Source organism: Sphaeramia orbicularis, chromosome 4 (genome assembly GCF_902148855.1).
Source record: "Sphaeramia orbicularis chromosome 4, fSphaOr1.1, whole genome shotgun sequence".
NCBI lineage: Eukaryota > Metazoa > Chordata > Actinopteri > Kurtiformes > Apogonidae > Sphaeramia > Sphaeramia orbicularis.
The window spans coordinates 54,456,553-54,477,006 of NC_043960.1; the positions used below are offsets into that span (position 1 = coordinate 54,456,553).

Sequence of the window (20,454 nt, forward strand, 5' to 3'; positions counted from 1 at the left end):
TTAAGGACACTATAGCTTTTATCTGAACCTCCCACAGGCAGTCACCAACAAGGTGGGGAGTAGAGGCTGGAGTGTGTTCACCGCCTCAGGCTATGTCTTGGCATAATAAAGGAATATTTAATGTGTGACACTCACACAGCCTATGGCTGTACATTATCTAAAGCAGACTTTGAGCTACCAGTAATTAACATAAACATATGGCGTGTACCTCCATTGAATTGTGACTCTCCTCCACGCTGCCTCAAGTCTTATGCAGCGCCTCAGCTAGAAATAATCCACTGCACATGCTAATCACTTGGCAATTGATTTGGCCCTTTTTGGTCCAACAATTTCTGTAAACCACCAAATTGATTTGTGAGAAATCAATTAACAGCTCAGGGTAGGTAAATATGAACAAAAAATATGGATCGCTCTGCATACAGTATGACCATCCGAGCAAATTCCGGCTTCTCCTCATTGTGTGCCTATACAGAGAAGCTCAACGTGAACGAATTCTAGTCAGGTGCAACTAGCCCCAGGTGAAGTGTGATAACCAGGCAGTCTGCACTGATAAAGTTATCTTATATCCATCAAGACGAAAATGCACTTAACCCTCTACATTCAGCCCTGCTGTGTTATCAGCACGGTAATGGAAATTGATAAAAGAGAGCTGTCTTATCATAATCCCACATACATAACAGAGGGGAATTGCTATTTTAGGAGGCTAACAGCTAAGGATATGGGTAGAAAAGAGAGGGCAGGAAGAGAGGGCTGCCTCCTGGTTGGAGATCAGATGTTATCAGTCTGTACTGATGGAACAGCTCATGGAGATGCAAGGAGCTTCAGTTTGTCATAAGACATCCCTTACAAAGTGCTCCAGATTGCCGCTGTCATCACGCGGATGCAGAAGCCAAACAGCAGCTGACTCAGCGAAATCCTTGGGCCTGCAGCAGGATGCGTGCAAAAATAAAACCCTGATAAGCATTAAAAAGTGAGGGAGAGACTGGGGGCACGGGGAATTATTAGAGAGTGGGAGTGAGAGACCCAAATATGAGAGGGAGATTATTATATAGTCAGAGAGGGAGAAGAAACTGGAACTGCAGGAACTTGTTACATGCTGACGCCATTTGTTTGTGTCCCTGTGCATATTATTAAGCCTCTAACATTAAACAGATTTAGTGGGAGCAGTCAAAGTCATGGAGTAATTATGATTTTGGAAATACTTTGATTAATAATGGTTGCTTTAACTATGAATCCACACTGTACTGCCTTTTCTGAGGGGGTGGGGGGGTTGTTTGTTTATTCACAGAACAGGCTTATGTGGATCCACCCTTTACATTTTAAAATGAAGAGCAAAGCTACATGGGAAAATTCATTTGAAAAATGTAGATTTATCCATCAGCTGTGCATATAAAGTACACCATTTGCAAGTTCATTGCATTTCCTGCATAAAGCATGTCCTTGAATTGATAGGTGCAATAAAGGTGGGTGTAGGTGACTGAATTTTGGAATCATATGAAAGTCCGACTTTTTGTCTGTTCAGTTCAAGTGGCTGGCATTAAAAATTCCCATCCTTTGTGAGGAGGATGTGAAAAAAGATGAAAAGAAAGTCAGTGTAAGAGAGAAAGGTGGATCAATAATGAAAAGAAACAGTATCTGTATGGAGAATGGCGGAAATCTCCTCCCTGTTGGGATCCTTTCCTCAAGCTCACACTGTGCTGAGGGCTCTCTTATGTGTCTAGATACCCCACAGTGGCGTTGATTAAGTCAAGCTGAAGGCCAAAGTCTGCCTGCAATCGAGAGCCCCCAGCTCACTCAGTTGAGCTATCAGGTGACCCGTCTCTCTCACTCATTCAGTCTTCAGTCAGATACTGATGCTGAGAGGAGCTATTAGAGCCTGGAGTCCAGCCCCTAAAAGCATTCTGCTGGGTGTTGATAACCGGCAGGTACCAGGATGTGAAGGAAGGCAGGGAGGGAGGGAGGGAGGGTGAAAGGGGCGGAGTGAGGATATGGCAGCGCTGGGAGGCAGAGGAGGGTAAATGATCTCTGAAGGCCATCTTATTAATGGAGGCTTTTCATTACTAGCACTAATGCAAATGATTGGTGGGGCTAATGAGCTCCAAGGTCCGTGTGAACAAGGGCTCCATCAAGCAGCAGCATGTGATGATCGCAATGGGAGACAAAGGTGATGAGTTTTGAACATCATATCTGGTCATGATGAACATTTTGCTTATACAAGAACAGGAGGAATAAAGGGAAATGGATGAATGAGCTGATGGCTCGGCGAGTCAATTGTGCACCGACTCAATATGGCCGACCGCTACAGGCAAGAGGGTAGATGAATGGTGGAGAGGACGAGTGTATTTCACTGTCAGTGGACTGTGCGGCAAAGCATGGAAAATGTCTTGATCACCCACTATAAAGCGCTTGCACAGTCTGTATGTAAGCAGCACAGGGCTTATTTCAAGGCTAAGCATTTACACGTCAAATGTCATGTGCTTTGCATCATATTCCACTTATACTTCCTACCAAACACAGTGCTGTGTACTGGAGGAAAAAAATCAACTTTAGTGATCGCTGCACTGTGTTAAAGACCCCTTTGGTGGCTGCTGTGAACCTCGCATGTAGCGGGATTTAGTCCGATTTACAGCATGGTGTGTACAGGATCAGTTCTGGCTCAGGAGTGTCTCATGTGGGCTTCCTCAGGGGAGCGGTGGGGGGAGGACCAGAGGCCACTGATTGATGGTCAAGGACACTGAACCCCTCCCCCTCCCCATGCTCAGAAGAGCCCATTTCTGAAGCCATGTCCTCTGGGGGATTGGGATGCTGCCTGGCTGGCTGCCGTCTGTGTGCTGTTTGTGACAGCCTGTTTGAAGGATACGGCCAACCCAGGGGATGAATCACCCACTAAATGACAAATGTATGAATTAGAGACTTAATCCAATACAAAAATGTGGGAGGTTTTTTTTTTTTTTTTTTTTTGCACTTTTTCCATAGCTCTTGAACATATCATAACATTGAACATTGAACATATCAGGGGTGTCAAACTCATTTTAGTTCAGGGGCCACATTCAGCTAAATTTGATATGTAGTGGGCCGGACCAGTAAATTAATATAACATATATAACAAGTGTTCAGAGAACGCAAACCTCCGCCAAGCACCCTGAACGGTGTGCATGTGTGGATCGAGTATTTCTTTTTAAATTCAACAGTTTCAGGTTGGTCATACAGCAGAAAAAGTTGAAGCTTGGTACCAGTCATGTGTATGTCAAATTACATTCAATTCCAATCAATATTTGTCGAGTTATAATGAAAAATGTGTGGTAAATGGGATTTCAATGTTAAATGTAAATGTCCACAGAGTCCACATTCCACAGTGGATGTGGACAATTTTGTGCCAGATACAAAATATTGTCCTAAGCTACGGGTGGATCAAATTGGAGGCTAATCGGAGTCATTTTGAATTTTTTGTGAATTTTCAAAAATTGCTCAATGATGAGAGATAGGAAAATTGTAGATTTTGTGACCTTGCTGTGACCTTGAACTTTGGCCTACTTGGCCCAAAATTTAATGGGTTGGTCCCAGGGCCTAGGCCTATCTGTGGGGAAGATTTGGTAAAGATGGTTGAAATACTTTTCCAGTAAAGTTGCAAACAAACAAACAAACACGCAAACAAACACACAAAGTAAGTGATCACAATACCTCCTGGCAGAGGTAATAATATAACATAATAATATATGAATAATGTCGACTCCAAAATGTTCTCTAGGTTGAAGAGCAAAAAAAGTAAATTTACATTATGAAAAGGTTTACATCTACAAACTATCCTTTCAAACAATGTGAATAACATGAACAAACTGAAAAAATAAGTGTAATTTTAACAATATTATGCCTCAGTTTATCATTTACACATGTACATTGTAATTTACAGATCACAGTGGATCTACAAACACACAAAACATTTAACAGGCAGAATCTTCTTAAAATTGTACTTACTGCTCTTAAGACATTTCAGGTTGTTCATATTTGTTCAGGTTATTCACATTTTTTTTCAAAATTATACTTTGTTTTAGTGTAAATACATGAAAATATTTATATTTACAAAGAGAAAAAAATTGGAGTTGTCATTATTTATGTTATTATGATAGTACTTTACTGATCTGACCCAGCTGAGATTGAATTGGTCTGAATGTGGAACCTGAACTAAAAGGATTGTTAATATTTTAGTGTAATTTTTGCATTTCACAAATTCATCCCAAGGGCCAGAATGGACCCTTAGGCGGGCGGATTTGGCCCCCAGGCCGCATGTTTGACACCTGTGCAGTATATGATGCACATGCTAAGAACAGATGATTTCTGAATGAATGCACAAACCTTACCCTCTACATCAGGGGTCTCAAACATGCCTCCCAGGGGCCAAATGCGGCCCGCAAAACGTTCCAATCCGGCCCCTGGGGTGAATTTGCAAAGTGCAAAAATTCCACAGTCAAGGCTGTTGAACTCATTTTAGTTCAGGTTCCACAGACAGAACAATATGATCTACAGTAAAATAACAGCATAATCTACAAAAAATAATGACTTCATATTTTCTTTTTGGTTTGATGTGAAAAAAATCATATTACACAACGCCTATAAATAATGACAACTTAAAATTTTTCTTTGTTTTAGTGTAAAAAATAATGTTAAACTAGAAAAGCACTCGGAGAGTGCAGACCTCCGCCAAGGCAGATCAGTTGTCATCATCGATGCACCCCCCCCCCCCGATCACCACTAAAATTTAATAATTTGTTCCTTGTGCCAGTATCAACATTTCCTGAAATTTACATCCAAATACATCCATAACTTTTTGAGTTATCTTGCTAACAAACAAACAAGCACACAAAGCAAAGTGATCACAATACCTCCTGGCAAGAGGTAAATATGAAAATATTTACATTTACAAACTATCCTTTAACAATAAAATGTGAATAACCTGAACAAATATGAACAACCTGAAATGTCTAAAGAAAATTAAACACAATTTTAACTATGTTCTGCCTGTTCCTCAGTGTTTAGTGTCTTTGTAGATCTGATCCATAAAGCACATGTAGAAATGATAAGTTGAGGCAGAATATTGTTAAATTTGCACTTATTTTTCTTAAGAAATTTCTTTTTTTTTTTTCAGGTTATTCACATCTTTTTTGTTAGGATAGTTCATAAAAGTAAGTATTTTCATAATTTAATGGGGATTTTTTTGCACTAAAACAACGACAAATATTTGGAGTTGTCATTATTTATAGGTTATTATGCTATTATTTTACTGGTCTGACCCACTAGAGATCAAATCAGACTGAATGTGGCCCCTGAAAGAAAATGAGTTTGAGACCCCTGATCTACATACAAGGCTGAATAGAAAGAAAGGGAGTTCAGACTGTTCCTTAATGAATGATGATGTCCCTGTGTTTTACAGTACGGTGCAGAACACTCCAGATCGTACTCAACACAAACCTGCACCGAGTGTCACTGTCGCATATTTCAGTATGATTCATTATCTGTGTCAACAGTGACTGAGGTTCAGGGCCTTAGCATTTGTTGTGCATATGATATGTAGGTGACAAAACTGCTGTCGGTAGAGATTTGAGAGGAATAAGGGAGAGTGAAGAAGGGTGAGAGAGAGGCTGACTTCAACAGAACGCTATTTAAAGCTGATGGCTTCAGTCCAGAATCAGGAGAGAGAACCTGTCATGGTTATTTTCATGACTTTGGCTTGTGCTGGGGAAGCTTTAGTTTTTCATTTCAATCCTGTTGCAAAACAGTAATTGAAGTGTATCGCTTTCATCTCCACTTACCTCCTCTGCTCCTCTCCCACTGGAACGCTACTTGTCTTCCTAGCATTTGCGCATCTTGACACTGTTGGTTTCTCTATGATATATTTTCTGGGATTCTAGTACTTCATTGTAGCTCAGTGCTGATGTACATGGCAATTAAATTCAAACCCCAAAGAGGTAGAGCTCAGTCCCGGCGCCCCCCCTTGTTCTCTGTCTGTCTCGTTCCTGTCCGCTGCTGCCGCCGCTGCCACCGCCGCCGCTGCCTCGCTCTCATACCCCTTTCAATCACTGTCTTTTTTCCCAGCTCTCTCGTCCTTTGATTTCTCTTCCTCTTGCTGTATCTGTCTTTCTTCTCATTGGTGTTCTGTCTCTCTCTCTGTGTCTTTTCTCCCTCTCTTCTCTTCATCTTAATAAGCAGGCTAATGGTGTTGCAGGCAGTTCCTGGTTGGGGACTTAATTAAAATAGCAAGTTCCAACCCACACAGTCAAAACAATGGAGGCCCATGCTTCTGCTACAAATGAAACAAGGAGATATTAAACAAGCCCAGAAAAACCTGTATGGCCCTAACCTCACTAAACACTCCATCAAGTATAAGGGTTTATTGTTCACACTCCAGGCCAGTCCACATTTGTCATGGCTCAGATCCAGTAATTAGCCTTCCGAGCTCCGTGAACTGCTGCGCAAAATGCAGTTGTGTACAAGATATTAATGTGATTACTGCAGCATTTGCTGTGGAGAAACTACACTGACACTAATCGGATGAGAAACTCAAGGTGGGAAACAGTGACATCTGCCTATTCCCCACCCACTACCACCTCACACACACGCACACACTCACACACACGCACACACACATACACACACTCATACACCCTAAATCATTGTGCTAGCTGCTAGCACAATGCAGAGCACTGAGACTCCGGCAACAGTGGGCCGGCTGAGCAGGACAGGAGCTGTTGCTATGGTTACCATTTCTCAGCTCGCTCTCACAGCCCAGGAAAAACTGTGTCATTATCCTGTACTTTGGAGAGGAGAAGAGGGGGCAAAAAGAGAGAGAGGAGGGAAACAAAGAGTGAATGAGGTAGAAAGAGAGACAAAGATAGGAAGCAGGAAGAAGTGAAAGCGCTGGGGGGGGGGGGGGGGGGGGGGGGGTTAGAGGAGGGTTCACACAGGCCGAACAAGTGTCAAACACACTCATCATCAAAATGGGCGTCTCTGTTCTGTGCTGTCCCCTTTTCCATCAGTCAGCAGAGCTATAGTTTTCAGTCTAATAGGTAAACCACTTGAATATGGACCAATAAGGCTGGAAAATATCAGGTGAAACAACTTCTGTTTCAGTTGATAATGGGTTGTGTGTCTGGTTTGTTTGGGGTGTTTTTTTTTTCATCTTTTGAGAAAATTGTCACCAATAAACTATTAGGTTTGTAGAAAGAGATCAGTCTCCACCCCATTTGATTTACTTTACTGCACCAACAGCCCAATGCTAGCCGAACAAGTGGTGCCAGGTACAACAAACCCCGCCCCTCACATGAACTGAAGCTTATTTTGGCATCGATCCAGCTGATGTCATCACATTTATGCGTGTACTGATGTCAGCATAGGCACATTTTAGACATTATAAGTAAACAGGGAAAAAAAATAATTTAAAATTAATTTAAAAAAAATGTTTGAACTTTGACCTACTTCTCCCAAAATATAATCACATCTATTCCGGGTCACTGGTAATCTATAAACCCAATTTGGTATGAATTCAACCAATAGTTTTGCTGATAAAGTGTTAACAAACAAACAAACCAAACCTAAAACAATACCCCTTGGTAATAAATACACAGTCTATAAAAACCCCATGTGGTGTGATAAAGCTCTTTTACAAAACATGTAACAAAAGGGTCGTTCTAGCCTCCAAATATATAACATTAAAAATAAAAAAAAGTCACAGGGATGTGTCTTTCTGTCTTCGTGGCTGCGTTTCTGTAGGCTTTTCTCAGTGTTTGTCTTGCTGCTCCTGTAGTGGTTGTTGTGTTTGTGCAATGTGAGGTCTACATCACAGGAGTAACAATGTGAACTAATTACATGGCCGTGTAAATAGAGGCACCCTGCTGATATGGACTGTGCACCACATGATTTCCCCTGGTACAGCAGAGCCTGTTTACAGTGACGTGCTGTGCTGGTATGGGTGCATATGTGACCGTGGGTGTTTACAGGCATGCATGTGACCTGTACATGCAGGTGTGTGTGTGTGTTTTGTAACCTATGAGGTGTGCTTTATTGAGCTACAAGCTAAAAGAGTGCGTCTGTGTTGAGGAGGCAGAGCAGCCTCTTCTCTTGTGCGTCCTCAGAGACCTGTTCATATTACTGTGGCTGTCTGCTGGTCAGAAGAACACAAACAGCTCTGAACAAAGCACCGCTCCCTCCGTTTGGGGAAAAAACTCCTTGTGTCGCTCTCACCTCTTCTCCTCTGTCCACTGATGGCTTTTTTTTCTGGAATATTAAAGGGGGAGAAGGGGAATCAGTGACTTTACACCCAACTACGTATGATTTAGATGAAGAGAAATACAAATATTTCATAGAGTCAGCGTTGGAATGTAATCAACTAAAAATGAACTTATTGTTTTGAGGCAGGTTTCTACTCGATGCTGCATATTTTTCTTACAATTTAAATTGTGAGAAAAGTGGTAGAATTTTCAGTCATTTTTCTGTGCCTCAATAAAATACTCTGCATGGAATGAGAATTTGAGTTTGGTATGGTTCTCCACAAAAACAGTTCAATGACATCATCATTAAGGCCCACTCCCAATTCACCCCTTGACCCCTCCCCCTTACCCCTACCCCTTGAAACAGTTGTAAGGGGTCGTAGGTGAAACATTCCTCTCTGAAATGGTCCAACCCTTCCAGACCTGTTACATCATCATCAGTCACTGATGTTGCTATAAACAGATGCAACAACTTTGTTTCTGACAGTATTCCCCATGTCGTCAGCAGCTGGAACCGTCTCTGTTCCATGGGCTTTGGTCATCTTTTTGTGTCTATCAACCGCAAACCGCAGAAATGCGATCTAACACATTGAAACAGCATTAAACGGACGATCAAATGATTAAGTGGTTTATGAAGAAAACCTGTACATTTGTGTGTTGTGTGTGTTGTCTGCTGCACTTTTTGCTGTGTTTACCTCCATCTTGCCGATGATTCGAACAGAATTGTGCACTGCAAAAAAAAAAAAAAAAAAAAACACAAAAAAACGGTAATATTCCGGCAGCTGGGGTGCCGAAAAAATACTGTTAAATAACGGGCAGTAACCATCTCATAAAAATATGTTAATTTTCCATAATTGAAATACAGTCTTTTGCCCTAACTTTACATGAGATTTTGCTTCTTTTTTGGGGGGGCTTTTTAATGTTATTTAATGTAAAGCAGTCCTGCTGAGCAGGAATAAGACAATTCAGAGAAGGATGTCATATATATATATATATATATATATATATATATATATATATATATATATAATTTTCAATGAGACTAAGTTGTACAATCCACTGATAAAAACTGTATTTGGACAGTTTATCAGTGCTTTTACATGTTATACATTCACAAAAATAAATTTATTCAACATTTTTTTGTGAAACCTCCCGTAATTACACAAGATATTTGTCAATTAACAAACAAGTCTTGTTAAACTTACAGAACAAATACTTCTTTCATGGTTAATTGTCAGTAATTTTATCTCGTTTTCTTTTTTTTTTTTTTTTTTTTTTTTTTACAGTATTAAACTTTCAATTAACAGTTTAATCTCATAAATAGAAAAGAAATATTTGTGAAATTATACATTTGCAAATGTATTTTAACTGTATTTTTCTGTGAAAAAAGAAAAAAAAATTCTTTTAAAAAATTTAAATTTTATGGTTATTCACAGTTACAGTTTTTTCATGTTATTTTACATTTGACATGTAAAATCACAGTCTGTTTTGTCATTTCATTGATATTTTCCTGAATCTTAAAAATACAGGAAAAATCTGTAAAATAAACAGTGAAAATTCTGTTAAATTACAGATTTTTTTTACAGTGTGGCAGATCTCTCCTACCCCTCCATTTGTAGTGTGGTCCTGAAATATCTCTATTTGGAGGGTCAAACAGCCCTCCCCCTTAGCCCTCCCCCTTTGACTCATCAAGAATTAGGACACCCAATCGACCCCCGTGACCCTAGTGAGGATAAAGCGGGTTCAGAAAATGAATGAATGAATACCCCTCCACGTGAACGTGCAAAATGTAGGGGGAGGGGTAAGGGGGAGGGGCCAAGGAGTGAAATGGGGTTGGGTCTAAGTATTGATTTGAATTCTTTTTTCCTCAAACCCACATGAAAAGATTTGTAATATCTGAATCTGCAAAAAAAAAAATCTGAAGTTCCTCCCTAAATGTTTCCTTCTTGCCTAAAAGTCTGTTTGTCTATTCAGATTCCATGAGCATTTGCTTCGCAGCAGGTCTTCTTCCTGGGGTCGTACAGCTCAACTCTAAACACAGTAGACTGATATAACACCCAGTAATACACATTAGTACAGACTGAACAACACAAACACAGAAGACAATAGACAGGCTCTGAATGAATCCATCATGACCGAACAGATGAAAAACATCTGTGTTAGGATGCATGAACTACGCTCAGCTCCCACAGAATATTTATGGATTAGTCAAATGTCTTCTTAAGCAGTGCTGTGGGAATGAAAGGAACTACTTTGTGAGTTGTTTGCAGTTTTCTTCTATTATTTGATGAAGTACTGGTGCTGACTGTGGAACTTGTTTTGGATTGGACTCATAATAGTTTGTTGTATAAAGTGTTTTAAACAGGTCATTTTAGTTCATATTCATATGATTCTGTGCATGTGTTTCTCCCACGACCATTTATTGACTACGATAATTCCCAACTGTGTCACTTCTGCCACCCCTTTTTTCATTGTAGAGATTCAGCTTTGGTTTTGAGCATCAGATTTTTATTCATGTAGAAAATTATGAGTTTAGGAAGTATTACCTGCTCACCCTCATTTGCATGGATCCATCATTTGATTATGTGTTGAACATGTACCTATGTACCGTCTGTCTTTGAATAAAACCCTGCAGGTACAAAGGAGGTTTTGGATTGGATTTTGGGAGACAGATCCATGTTCTGGTGTTCTGGCCACAGTCGAGTCCCACACCCAGTATTTTATTGGACCGCCTTGGCTTTGATTACAGGACACATACAGCATGGCAGCGTTTATGCCACAGAATGCTAATGTGTAGTAACAATTAATATCACACATTTTATTTCCATCCAGAGTTGCTTTAACCCATAAAGAACCAAACATCCACCACCAACCAAAATCATCTACTAATGTAAATGTTTTATACCTGTTGATCCACTAATCCTGTCAATCCATGGCAGTAATTGGTGTAAAATACAGTGCTTCATCTTTTCATGGTCATCAGATATGACCCATTTGGACATTCAGAGGCTCCGTAGTTACCGTGGAAACACCGTTATCTTCTACAACATTGATTCCCCAGTAAAACCCATGGAGTTGGATCAATAACAGTGGATGAACACACTGGGTTTATGTTCAGTTAATGACAGATTGGACTGAGAAAGACACTGTTTATTCAGTTTTCTCTGTTGTTGATATAATAACCTCAACCATAATCTGAGCTTTAATGAACATCTACATGATCAGTGAATTAAATACAGGAAAATACCTCATGTTCACTGAAAAAAAGGCAAAATACAGTGGATAATATTATAATAATATTATAGTAAATCCCTTAAGAAAGGTGAAATCTACATAAAAAATAAAATGGGAACTGCCACAAAGTAGCACTGGGTCCCTATGGGTTAAGAATATTTATTCAAACATCAGGCTGCTTCATAATTTACTTATATTTATATTATAATACTGGAAGGTTCAGTTAATGATATGTTTTGTTGAAAAAGTCACTTTTTCTTCAGTTTTCTCTGTTTTGATATAATAACCTTCAAATTTACTCTTTTCATGAACATCTGAATAAAATATAGGAAATTAAATATAGGAAAATACATAGTAATATCGTAATAAATGGAAATAAATTGTGTGTATAAATCATTGAACATTTAGTCTGAGGACAATAAAGGGCATTCTATTCTATTTTATTCTATTCTTTCTATTCACTTACGCAACGTTAAATAAGAGAAAATTCATTTAGATCTGACATAAAAGTACCACTGGGTCCTTTATGGGTTTCATATTTAGCGCTGATCTTCTGTTGGTGATGGGTTTGGTGGACCATCTGCCATCATGTCCAGATCTCCCTTGAAAAAGAAATCCCCATCTCAATTGGACCAGCCTGGTTAAATAAAGGTTTGAAAAAAAAAAAAAAAAAACATATATATATATATATATATATATATATATATATATTAAAAACAAAAAAAAACATCCAAAGATGAGTGTGACGGGGGTTCGGGTCTGACATGAATCCATGTGTGAAATGGCGTCTCATGTCCTGAACATGTTTCTCTAACCTGATGAACTTGAATTCTGCCGTCAGTTTTTCATGTTCTATCAAACTGATGGTTGTTTCTGACATGAATCTAATAACTGCATCAGTTAAGGTTTAAGAACTTATTGAGGTGTAACACATGAATGGCTGCAGTAATTATCCAGTGGAAGGATCTAAAATATTGGCTTAGGTAAAACTGGTGTGGACCTTTTGACCTTTTTTTGACCAGGCAGTGTGTATCATACAAAACTAAAAACCTGAAGTGTCAGTACATAATTGAACTTTTCTTCTTTTTTTTTTTTTTTTTCATTAGGTTGATACTTTATTCTTCACAGCATTATAGGCTATAAAAGCTTGGGGCAATATGAAAATAACCTTATGAGAAGCTTCTGAGCCCAACTAGCACTATTATCGTCACTTCCAACTGATGGCATGATCAGTAACTCCACACATGAAGAGTTCAATACCACGACTGATTCTGTTCTTCAGGTTAGAACATGTATCAAGTGGAACTAATGTTTGATGGCTGGAGCACCCTGGACTCATTTTATGGACGTCCACCAAACCAATCTACTGCCATGGTGATCTGTCACTAGACTAGACAAGAGTTTAGGTTTGGACAAAGGACAAGGACTGGACTGGAAAAGACACATGGACACACAGGTTTGTGTTTTTGGACCGGTTTGGACAGTTTGGACTTGAATGTTCTCAGATGTCCAGTGGAAACGGGCTCATTGACCCACTGATATTGGTCACATGTTCATCTGTGGAACCAACATGTGTTTGCTGGACTGAAAAAAGGAACTTTACTGTCATAGTTGTAGATAATTGTGTATTTCCTATTTTTTTGGATAAATATTGTCTGAGGGAGCAGTCTGGTTGAGTTTATTTGTGTTATTCCAACAAAAAAGTTATTACCTTTAAGTTATTCCCACCAAGGAACAGCAGAGGTTATGTTTTCATTGGGGTTTGTCTGTCTGTTTGTCTGTTAGCAAGATAACTCAAAAAGTTATGGATGGATTTTGATTCAGGAAATGTTGATACTGGCACAAGGAATAAATGATTACATTTTGGTTGTGATAGGTGGGGGGGGTTGATCTGCCTTGGTGGATGTTAATGTGTTCTTTTGTTGGAAGCTTCAAGAATAAGTCCAGATTCTTTAGGTCTCATTTGTATAAATGTATTATTGATTTGATCAGACCACAAACAAAATATAACTCAGCTGAGGATCCACAACCCAAAAAAGGGAAATGGAACCAGAAATTCCAATGCACATCACTTTAATAATCCTTGTAAACTGATCTTCAAACTATGGGCCCTTGTGCTAGGTGGGTTGGACTGCTGTCATCTGACTCTAAAGTCAAGCAGATGTGATACCTCAACTCTACGTAAAACCCCATATTGACAGTGTTTTCCTCTTATCTCTTGTTGTTTACGATCGTCTGTGAGCATGTGTATTTAAAAGTGTGCCTGAGTTAAAACCTAAGTCCTTGGATCATAAATCTGTCAGTTTAGTATGTGACCAAGAAGTGACCTATCCTAAGAACTTTAACACTACCAGTGACACAAATGCCACGTTTTCACCATGTGGAACCGGTTCGACTCGGGTACCAGGTCCTATTTCTGGAGACCGTCTCCATTACAGAATACTACCGACTTTACAGTACCTGAACGTCATAGCGATGCAGCGCGTTGCTTCTGTGTCATCTGCTCAGAGAGTTGCTGATGAACTCGCTCATTTCGGTTCTCTCGTCAAGCTCGTGCTAAATTTTTACGTCTGAACCTCCTCGACAAACCATGGTGTAGTTTTGTGGGCTGTTATCATGTGGATTAACCGACTGCTGTATTTACTGTCAACTTCCATATCTGTTTTTGTAAAATGGTGGGTCACAGAGACGACTCTCTGACCAATCAGCGGTCTGTAGTGTTTACACGTCATGTTTTAGTATCTGGTCCCCAGTCCTGGAACCTCGGCAGAGGTGATACCAAAAAAGTAGTACCAGATACCAGATTCCAGGCCCTCTTTTGTAGTGGAAATGCAAAAAGGCCGAGTAGAGTTGAGTCGAGTCGAGCCAATACCATGTAGTGGAAACGCGTCAAAAGAAATCTTAACTAATACTGACAAATATGTGATAGAACTTAAGAATTCAGTTATCTACATTAAAATATTATTTCAGTGGACGTCTATGCTCTTCGAGTGCTTTTCTAGTTTTTAATTTGAACAAAAAATCATTCAAGGAAAAGCAAAAAAGTATTGTTACAGTATTGATGTTTCTGTCAATAAAAGTTCTAATTGCATCACTGGTACAATGTTGTTGGTGTTGAGGGGGGGGCTGGAGGTTATCATCCTCCAGGGGGGGGGGGGGGGGGGGGGGCACAGAAACAGACTGAGAACCACTGCTTGGTTTGTAGTGGAAGGTTTTATAGTGTTTTCGTACTTGTGTGTAGTTCTTCTGTTCACTCTTGTGTTGTGTATGAATTATGAAGTCTGACTTGTCTGAATAAACCGTATAATCAACAGTAGTGGTGATTCCAGTTTTCATTTGGACCACCCTGCTGAGCTGAATGCAGGTTTGCAAATGATGAATGTGACAAAGTGACAGTGCAGTCCAAACTAATCAGTGCCTCTCTTGTTTTCCTGTCCACAGCGCCCAACACTGCACCCTATGGGAGCACAGGGAGCGCCCCCGTCCCGCTGGCCTGCCAGTACCTGGTCCTGGCGCTCTCCTCCTTCATCAGCGTGTACTAACAGTAGACATCCCGGACACAATGACTGTCAAGAGCATTTATGAATCCTTTTTTGACATTGCTGATGGCTGGAGTCCAATCTGGTACAGTTTGTTGAAAAGCCGTGATGGGGAAAAATGATCAGCATTACTTTGTGTGGGGATTTGTTTTTGTTCTTTTTTTTGTTTGTTTTTTTGCGTTTTGGTGAAATTTCTGTTATGTAAATACTATGATGTTTTTTTTATGTTCTTTCTTCTTCTCTCAAGGTTTTCTTTGTTTTTCTGATTGATTGATTGACCACCTTGTGAATCAGTTCGCACCCCCACCTCTAATCATATCTGAAAACCCTGAAAACTCCAAAACAATTTACTTTTATGCCTCTTTCTCTGGGAGGTACTGGCGCAAAATTGACATTTTCATCCGTTTTTGTACATGGTTAAAAAAGAAGCAATTGTGCCAAGTCTCTCAGTACACACAATTACCATACCAATGTTGTATTGAATGTATTATGGGTTGTTGAACAAAGGAAATACATTTAGATTCCTAACATACAAATTTTGATTATGGAGTGTGCGTTGAAAAAACATAAAAAAACAAAAAACAAAAGAACAAAAAAGGCAGGCCTTTTTCAGGACCTGTATTGTCATGATTACTCAATAGATGGATGAACAGTGTTGAAGGTGTACTTTGTTGTATTCTGAAATGGGTCCTTCAGTTTCTATGCCTGCCCAACAGCTTTGATCAGGCAGCCGTCGAAGTAGCAAAGTATACTGGTATTGTATCTTTATATTTTAATATAGTGTAGGCTTTTGTTTGTCAAGTGGGACCAGCTTTTCTCATTCGACCAAGAACATTAACACAGTTCATGTCTTTGTACAGTATGAAGGGAGAAACATCGCTGCCCTATGTTTACATTTTTCTCAGAAGTATAAATATAGTATATTCTCCGTACCATACACATCCATGAATGTCACAAAGAACAGTCGCTGTTGAGCGGAAACAGCAGAGCCCAAGTTCAACTGTTGGCTTTTTCTCTTAAAGATGCAGCTCTTTAAAGCATGCCACCACCAGTAGGAACCTGAACCTGGATCTGGATCTGGATCTGGATCCGGATCTGCTCTGTACCTACTGATCATGTTCTGGCTAAAAACCCACGGCTGCTTCAAGTTTTTGGCTTCGGTGTTTGGCATGATTCTTAAATAACGGGTTCTGCTACAACAGCGTTCTGCAGCACTGTATTTTATTATTATCCTTCAGTTTTTCTTTCCAGATAACTCAGTATTTAAATGATGACACTCCCCACCAGAGTAGCTCATTGTACCGGTTACAAACGATGGGAAAGCGGAGGCGAAGGCCATGTAGCTTGAGAAAAAAATATCAAATATAGCACATTTAAAAGTTCGAACATTTCGGAGAGCATAAAAATGACTCCTTTGCACTTAAATGATCAACTACAGAACAGGAAATGGAAGGCACTTATCACAACACATGATCCAGTATTTCCACATCTAACAGTTCCTCAAGGACAAGTTCATTCAGTCCTGGCAGTAACATCTGTCCTGCATGTCTGTTCATGTCCAAATCTGACATCTGACTTCCCTCCTCAATATGCAAATAAACACGCTCATGAATAGCCTAAAAAATTGCGGAAACTTGAATTTCAATTTGAACAGGTTGGATCTTAAGTGTTTATTTGCAGATTTAATTCACGTTGAATCTAAAAAGGCGACCGACAGCAGCTGATAAATAAATCAATCAACCAAATTTTATTCATATAGCGCCAAGTCGTAACAAAAGTTATGTCGGGACACTTTACATATCGAGCTGGCCAAAACCAGACTAAAGCCAGTTTACAGAAACCAACAGAACCCTGATAAAGTGGACTGTTTTCCTTAGCTGTCGTCATCTGTTTTTCCAATCAAACTATTAGCGTTATTATTAGGGGTGTGTATCGGCAAGAATCTGGCGATACGATACAAATCACAATACTAGGATCATGATACGATATATCATGATACTGTTAAAAAGGCTTTTTTTTTTTTTTAAGATTATTTCTGGGAAGGATTGAATTATACCAGAAATATGTACGAATACTAAACACATTTTTATTTGATCAGAACAGGATCTAATGCTATATCTCAACATTTTTCTATTTCTCCTAGTTTCCAAAAGGAACTACCATCTGCCTCTCAGACAGTAAAAAGTCATTTTAGGATGCTTCAAATAACCATTATTTAATAAAACAGTGTTAAATAATAATAAAGATAGAGACAGTAAAGAAAAACAAAAAACAAAAATTAACCTCTGCCATATCTGCGTTTGAATAAATACCTAAAAATATCGATACAGTATTGTGAAATGAAATATTGTGATATATTGCAGATCTGATATTTTCTAATACCCCTAGTTATTATCTACATTACAAATGGCTGTATTGAACAGCATAGAATACGTATTTCATTCTGCATTTCTATTTACCCATAATGTAGATTTTTTTTAAAAATGGGACCAGACCTCTGAAGAGCAAAAAACTTCCTTTGAAATGACATGATTATAGCTCCGTTCACACAGCAGGTTTTAATGCACAATTCGGATTTTTTGTGTATTCGTTCATATTCCACATTAAATGCAACTTCTGTCCCTTTTGAGTCTGAACTGAATGTGACCCTGAAGTGACCCACATGCACTAAAGAGATCCTGACGGAATACGTGACCACACAGACACACACTGTTTACGGAAGGAAATATGGTTTTCCTCCGCTCCTCCTCCTGGGACAGAGAATTGTGACATTTGTCGTATTTCAATGTTGCAAAGGTCGGATAAATGCGACCTGGCCATTCAGACTTAAGTCGCATTGTAAAATATCAGATCAGATTTAGGACCACATATGAAAGTGGTCTGGGTCAGATTTAGGACCACATATGAAAGTGGTCTGGGTCAGATTTAGGACCACATATGAAAGTGGTCCGGGTCGGATTAAGGCCCACATATGAAAGTGGTCCGGGTCAGATTAAGGCCCACATATGAAAGTGGTCTGGGTCAGATTTAGGACCACATATGAAAGTGGTCTGGGTCAGATTTAGGACCACATATGAAAGTGGTCCGGGTCAGATTTAGGACCACATATGAAAGTGGTCCGGGTCGGATTAAGGCCCACATATGAAAGTGGTCTGGGTCAGATTAGGACCACATATGAAAGTGGTCTGGGTCAGATTTAGGACCACATATGAAAGTGGTCCGGGTCAGATTTAGGACCACATATGAAAGTGGTCTGGGTCAGATTTAGGACCACATATGAAAGTGGTCTGGGTCAGATTTAGGACCACATATGAAAGTGGTCCGGGTCAGATTAGTGCTGTTCAGACTGTCTGTAACAGATCAGATCCAGGTCACATATGGGTGAAAAAATCAGATTGGATCCACATTTACCTTCAGTCTGAACGGAGCCTTAATCTTCAAGCACTTACAACTTGATGGACGTCTCCTGGGTCATGTGACCTGTACATATTGTATTGTGGAGCTCTAAACATATGAAGCGCTCCTAACATATCAGCTGTTTTCAGTCTTTCAGTCCACTCCTAATCCAGCACTATTCAGACTGGATTAGTTTGGCATGTGCGTGTGAGCTAATGCTACTTTACCACAGGACGTCTGTAATATTAATGGACAATTCACACCAAAAGTGGGAGGGGTCAATCCATTCACACCCCGCCGTCCCCTCTTGCCGTCACGTTCGTATGACGTTGCTTCTGTAATATTAATATTCTCCATCAACCAGATGATTATGATACTAACATTTCTTTCAGTATCCACACAGTCCTGCTACGTTGCTTCGCTTCTGTAAACCAATCAGAAGTCCAGTGCCTCTGACAAGTGCTTTCCTCCTTCTTCTGCTTCTGAATCTTGTTCGTGCTCCAGTTCCGACAGTACACAAGGTTTCATATGCACTTGTCCGACTGGAAAACTGAGTGCTTCTTCAAGAGCCTCCATGCTTAAAAATCCTCGAAAAACCACCTGTAAACAGGATATGATGGAATATCTCCACACATGTGAACTACTGCTGTTAGTTTTACCTGGGCTCGTTTTCCAGAAGCTAAAAGTCGCAATAATCTGTACTGACATCGTGCACTAATGATTACTGACGTAGCACATTCAGACTAAAATCCCTGGTAGTTATTATTTTAGCCCACATATCCATGTCAGACTAATCCAGTCCCAATCAGGGCTGTGTACTGGTGAGAATCTGGTGACATGATACAAATCACAATACTAGAATCACAATACGATGTATCATGAAATATCACGATACTGTTAAAAAACAAACTATTTTTTGTTTGTTTCTTTTTTTTTTTTTTTTTTTTTAAAGATTATTTCCTGGAAGAATTGAATGACACCAGAAATATGTACCAATACTAAACACGTGTTTATTTGATCAGAACAGGATCTAATGTTACATCACTAAATGTTTCTAATTCTCCTAGTTTCCAAAAGGAACTACCATCTGCCTCTCAGCCAGTAAAAAGTGCTTTTAGGATGCTTCAAATAACCAGTATTTAATGAAACAGTGTTAAATAATAATAAATAAAATATAAAAAGAAAACCAAAAAAAAAAAAAAAGAGCCTCTGCCATATCTGCATTTGAATGAACACCTAAAAATATCAATGCAGTACTTTTTAATATTGATACAGTATTCGTGAAATGAAATATTGCGACATACTGCAGAACCGATATTTCCTTCCGCCCCGGTCCCAATAGGGGTTAGGACGACGTGGACCTGTGCACCAAGTCCACGTCTGAGCTGAACGTCTGTGATCAGACTGTTCAGGACAGATGTTATCCCAGGTCTGACCAGGGTCCAGCAGAGGACGTCAGGTACACAAACACAAACCAGTGCCGCAAAGAAGAAGTGAAAGCATGGGGTCATTTCCCAGAGTGAACACACTGGAAAGAATCTAAGTCTGACCAAGTGTATTCTTCTCATTTCTACTCCAAATATCTCATCACACTTAAAATCAGACAGAATCACCTAAAGAGGAACTTTTTGCTTTGTTCGAGATTTTTTTTTTTTTTTTGTTGAATTCAAGATTTTTTTTTATTCATTTAATTTTTTTTTGCTATATTCTTTTTTTTTTTTCTTAATTCAAGATTTTTTTTGCTTAGTTCAACATTATTTTTGCTTAATTCAAGATTTCTTTTTTGTTTAATGTAAGGTTTTTTTTTTGCTTAATTAAAGATTTTTTTGCTTCATTTATTTATTTATTTATTTATTGCTTAATTCAAGATTTTTTGCTTCATTTAAAATTTTTTGCTTTATTCTTTTTTTGCTTATTTCAAGATTTCTATTTTGTTTGATTTAAGATTTTTTTTGCTTAATTCAAGGTTTTTTTTTGCTTAATTCAAGATTTCTTTTGTTATTTTGATTTAAGATTTTTTTTGT

The 20,454-nt window shown here is 39.1% G+C and overlaps 1 protein-coding gene across 1 annotated transcript in view; it reads left to right on the top strand.

Annotated features, from left to right (window-relative positions):
• negr1 (neuronal growth regulator 1) overlaps positions 1-15,261 on the top strand; it is a 385,618-nt gene extending 370,357 nt beyond the window's left edge. The window contains exon 7 of the mRNA XM_030132384.1: positions 14,937-15,261. Coding sequence (XP_029988244.1) covers positions 14,937-15,037 — 101 coding nt within the window. The 3' untranslated portion in view covers positions 15,038-15,261. The remainder of the gene's footprint in view (positions 1-14,936) is intronic.
• Positions 15,262-20,454: the final 5,193 nt, after the last annotated feature.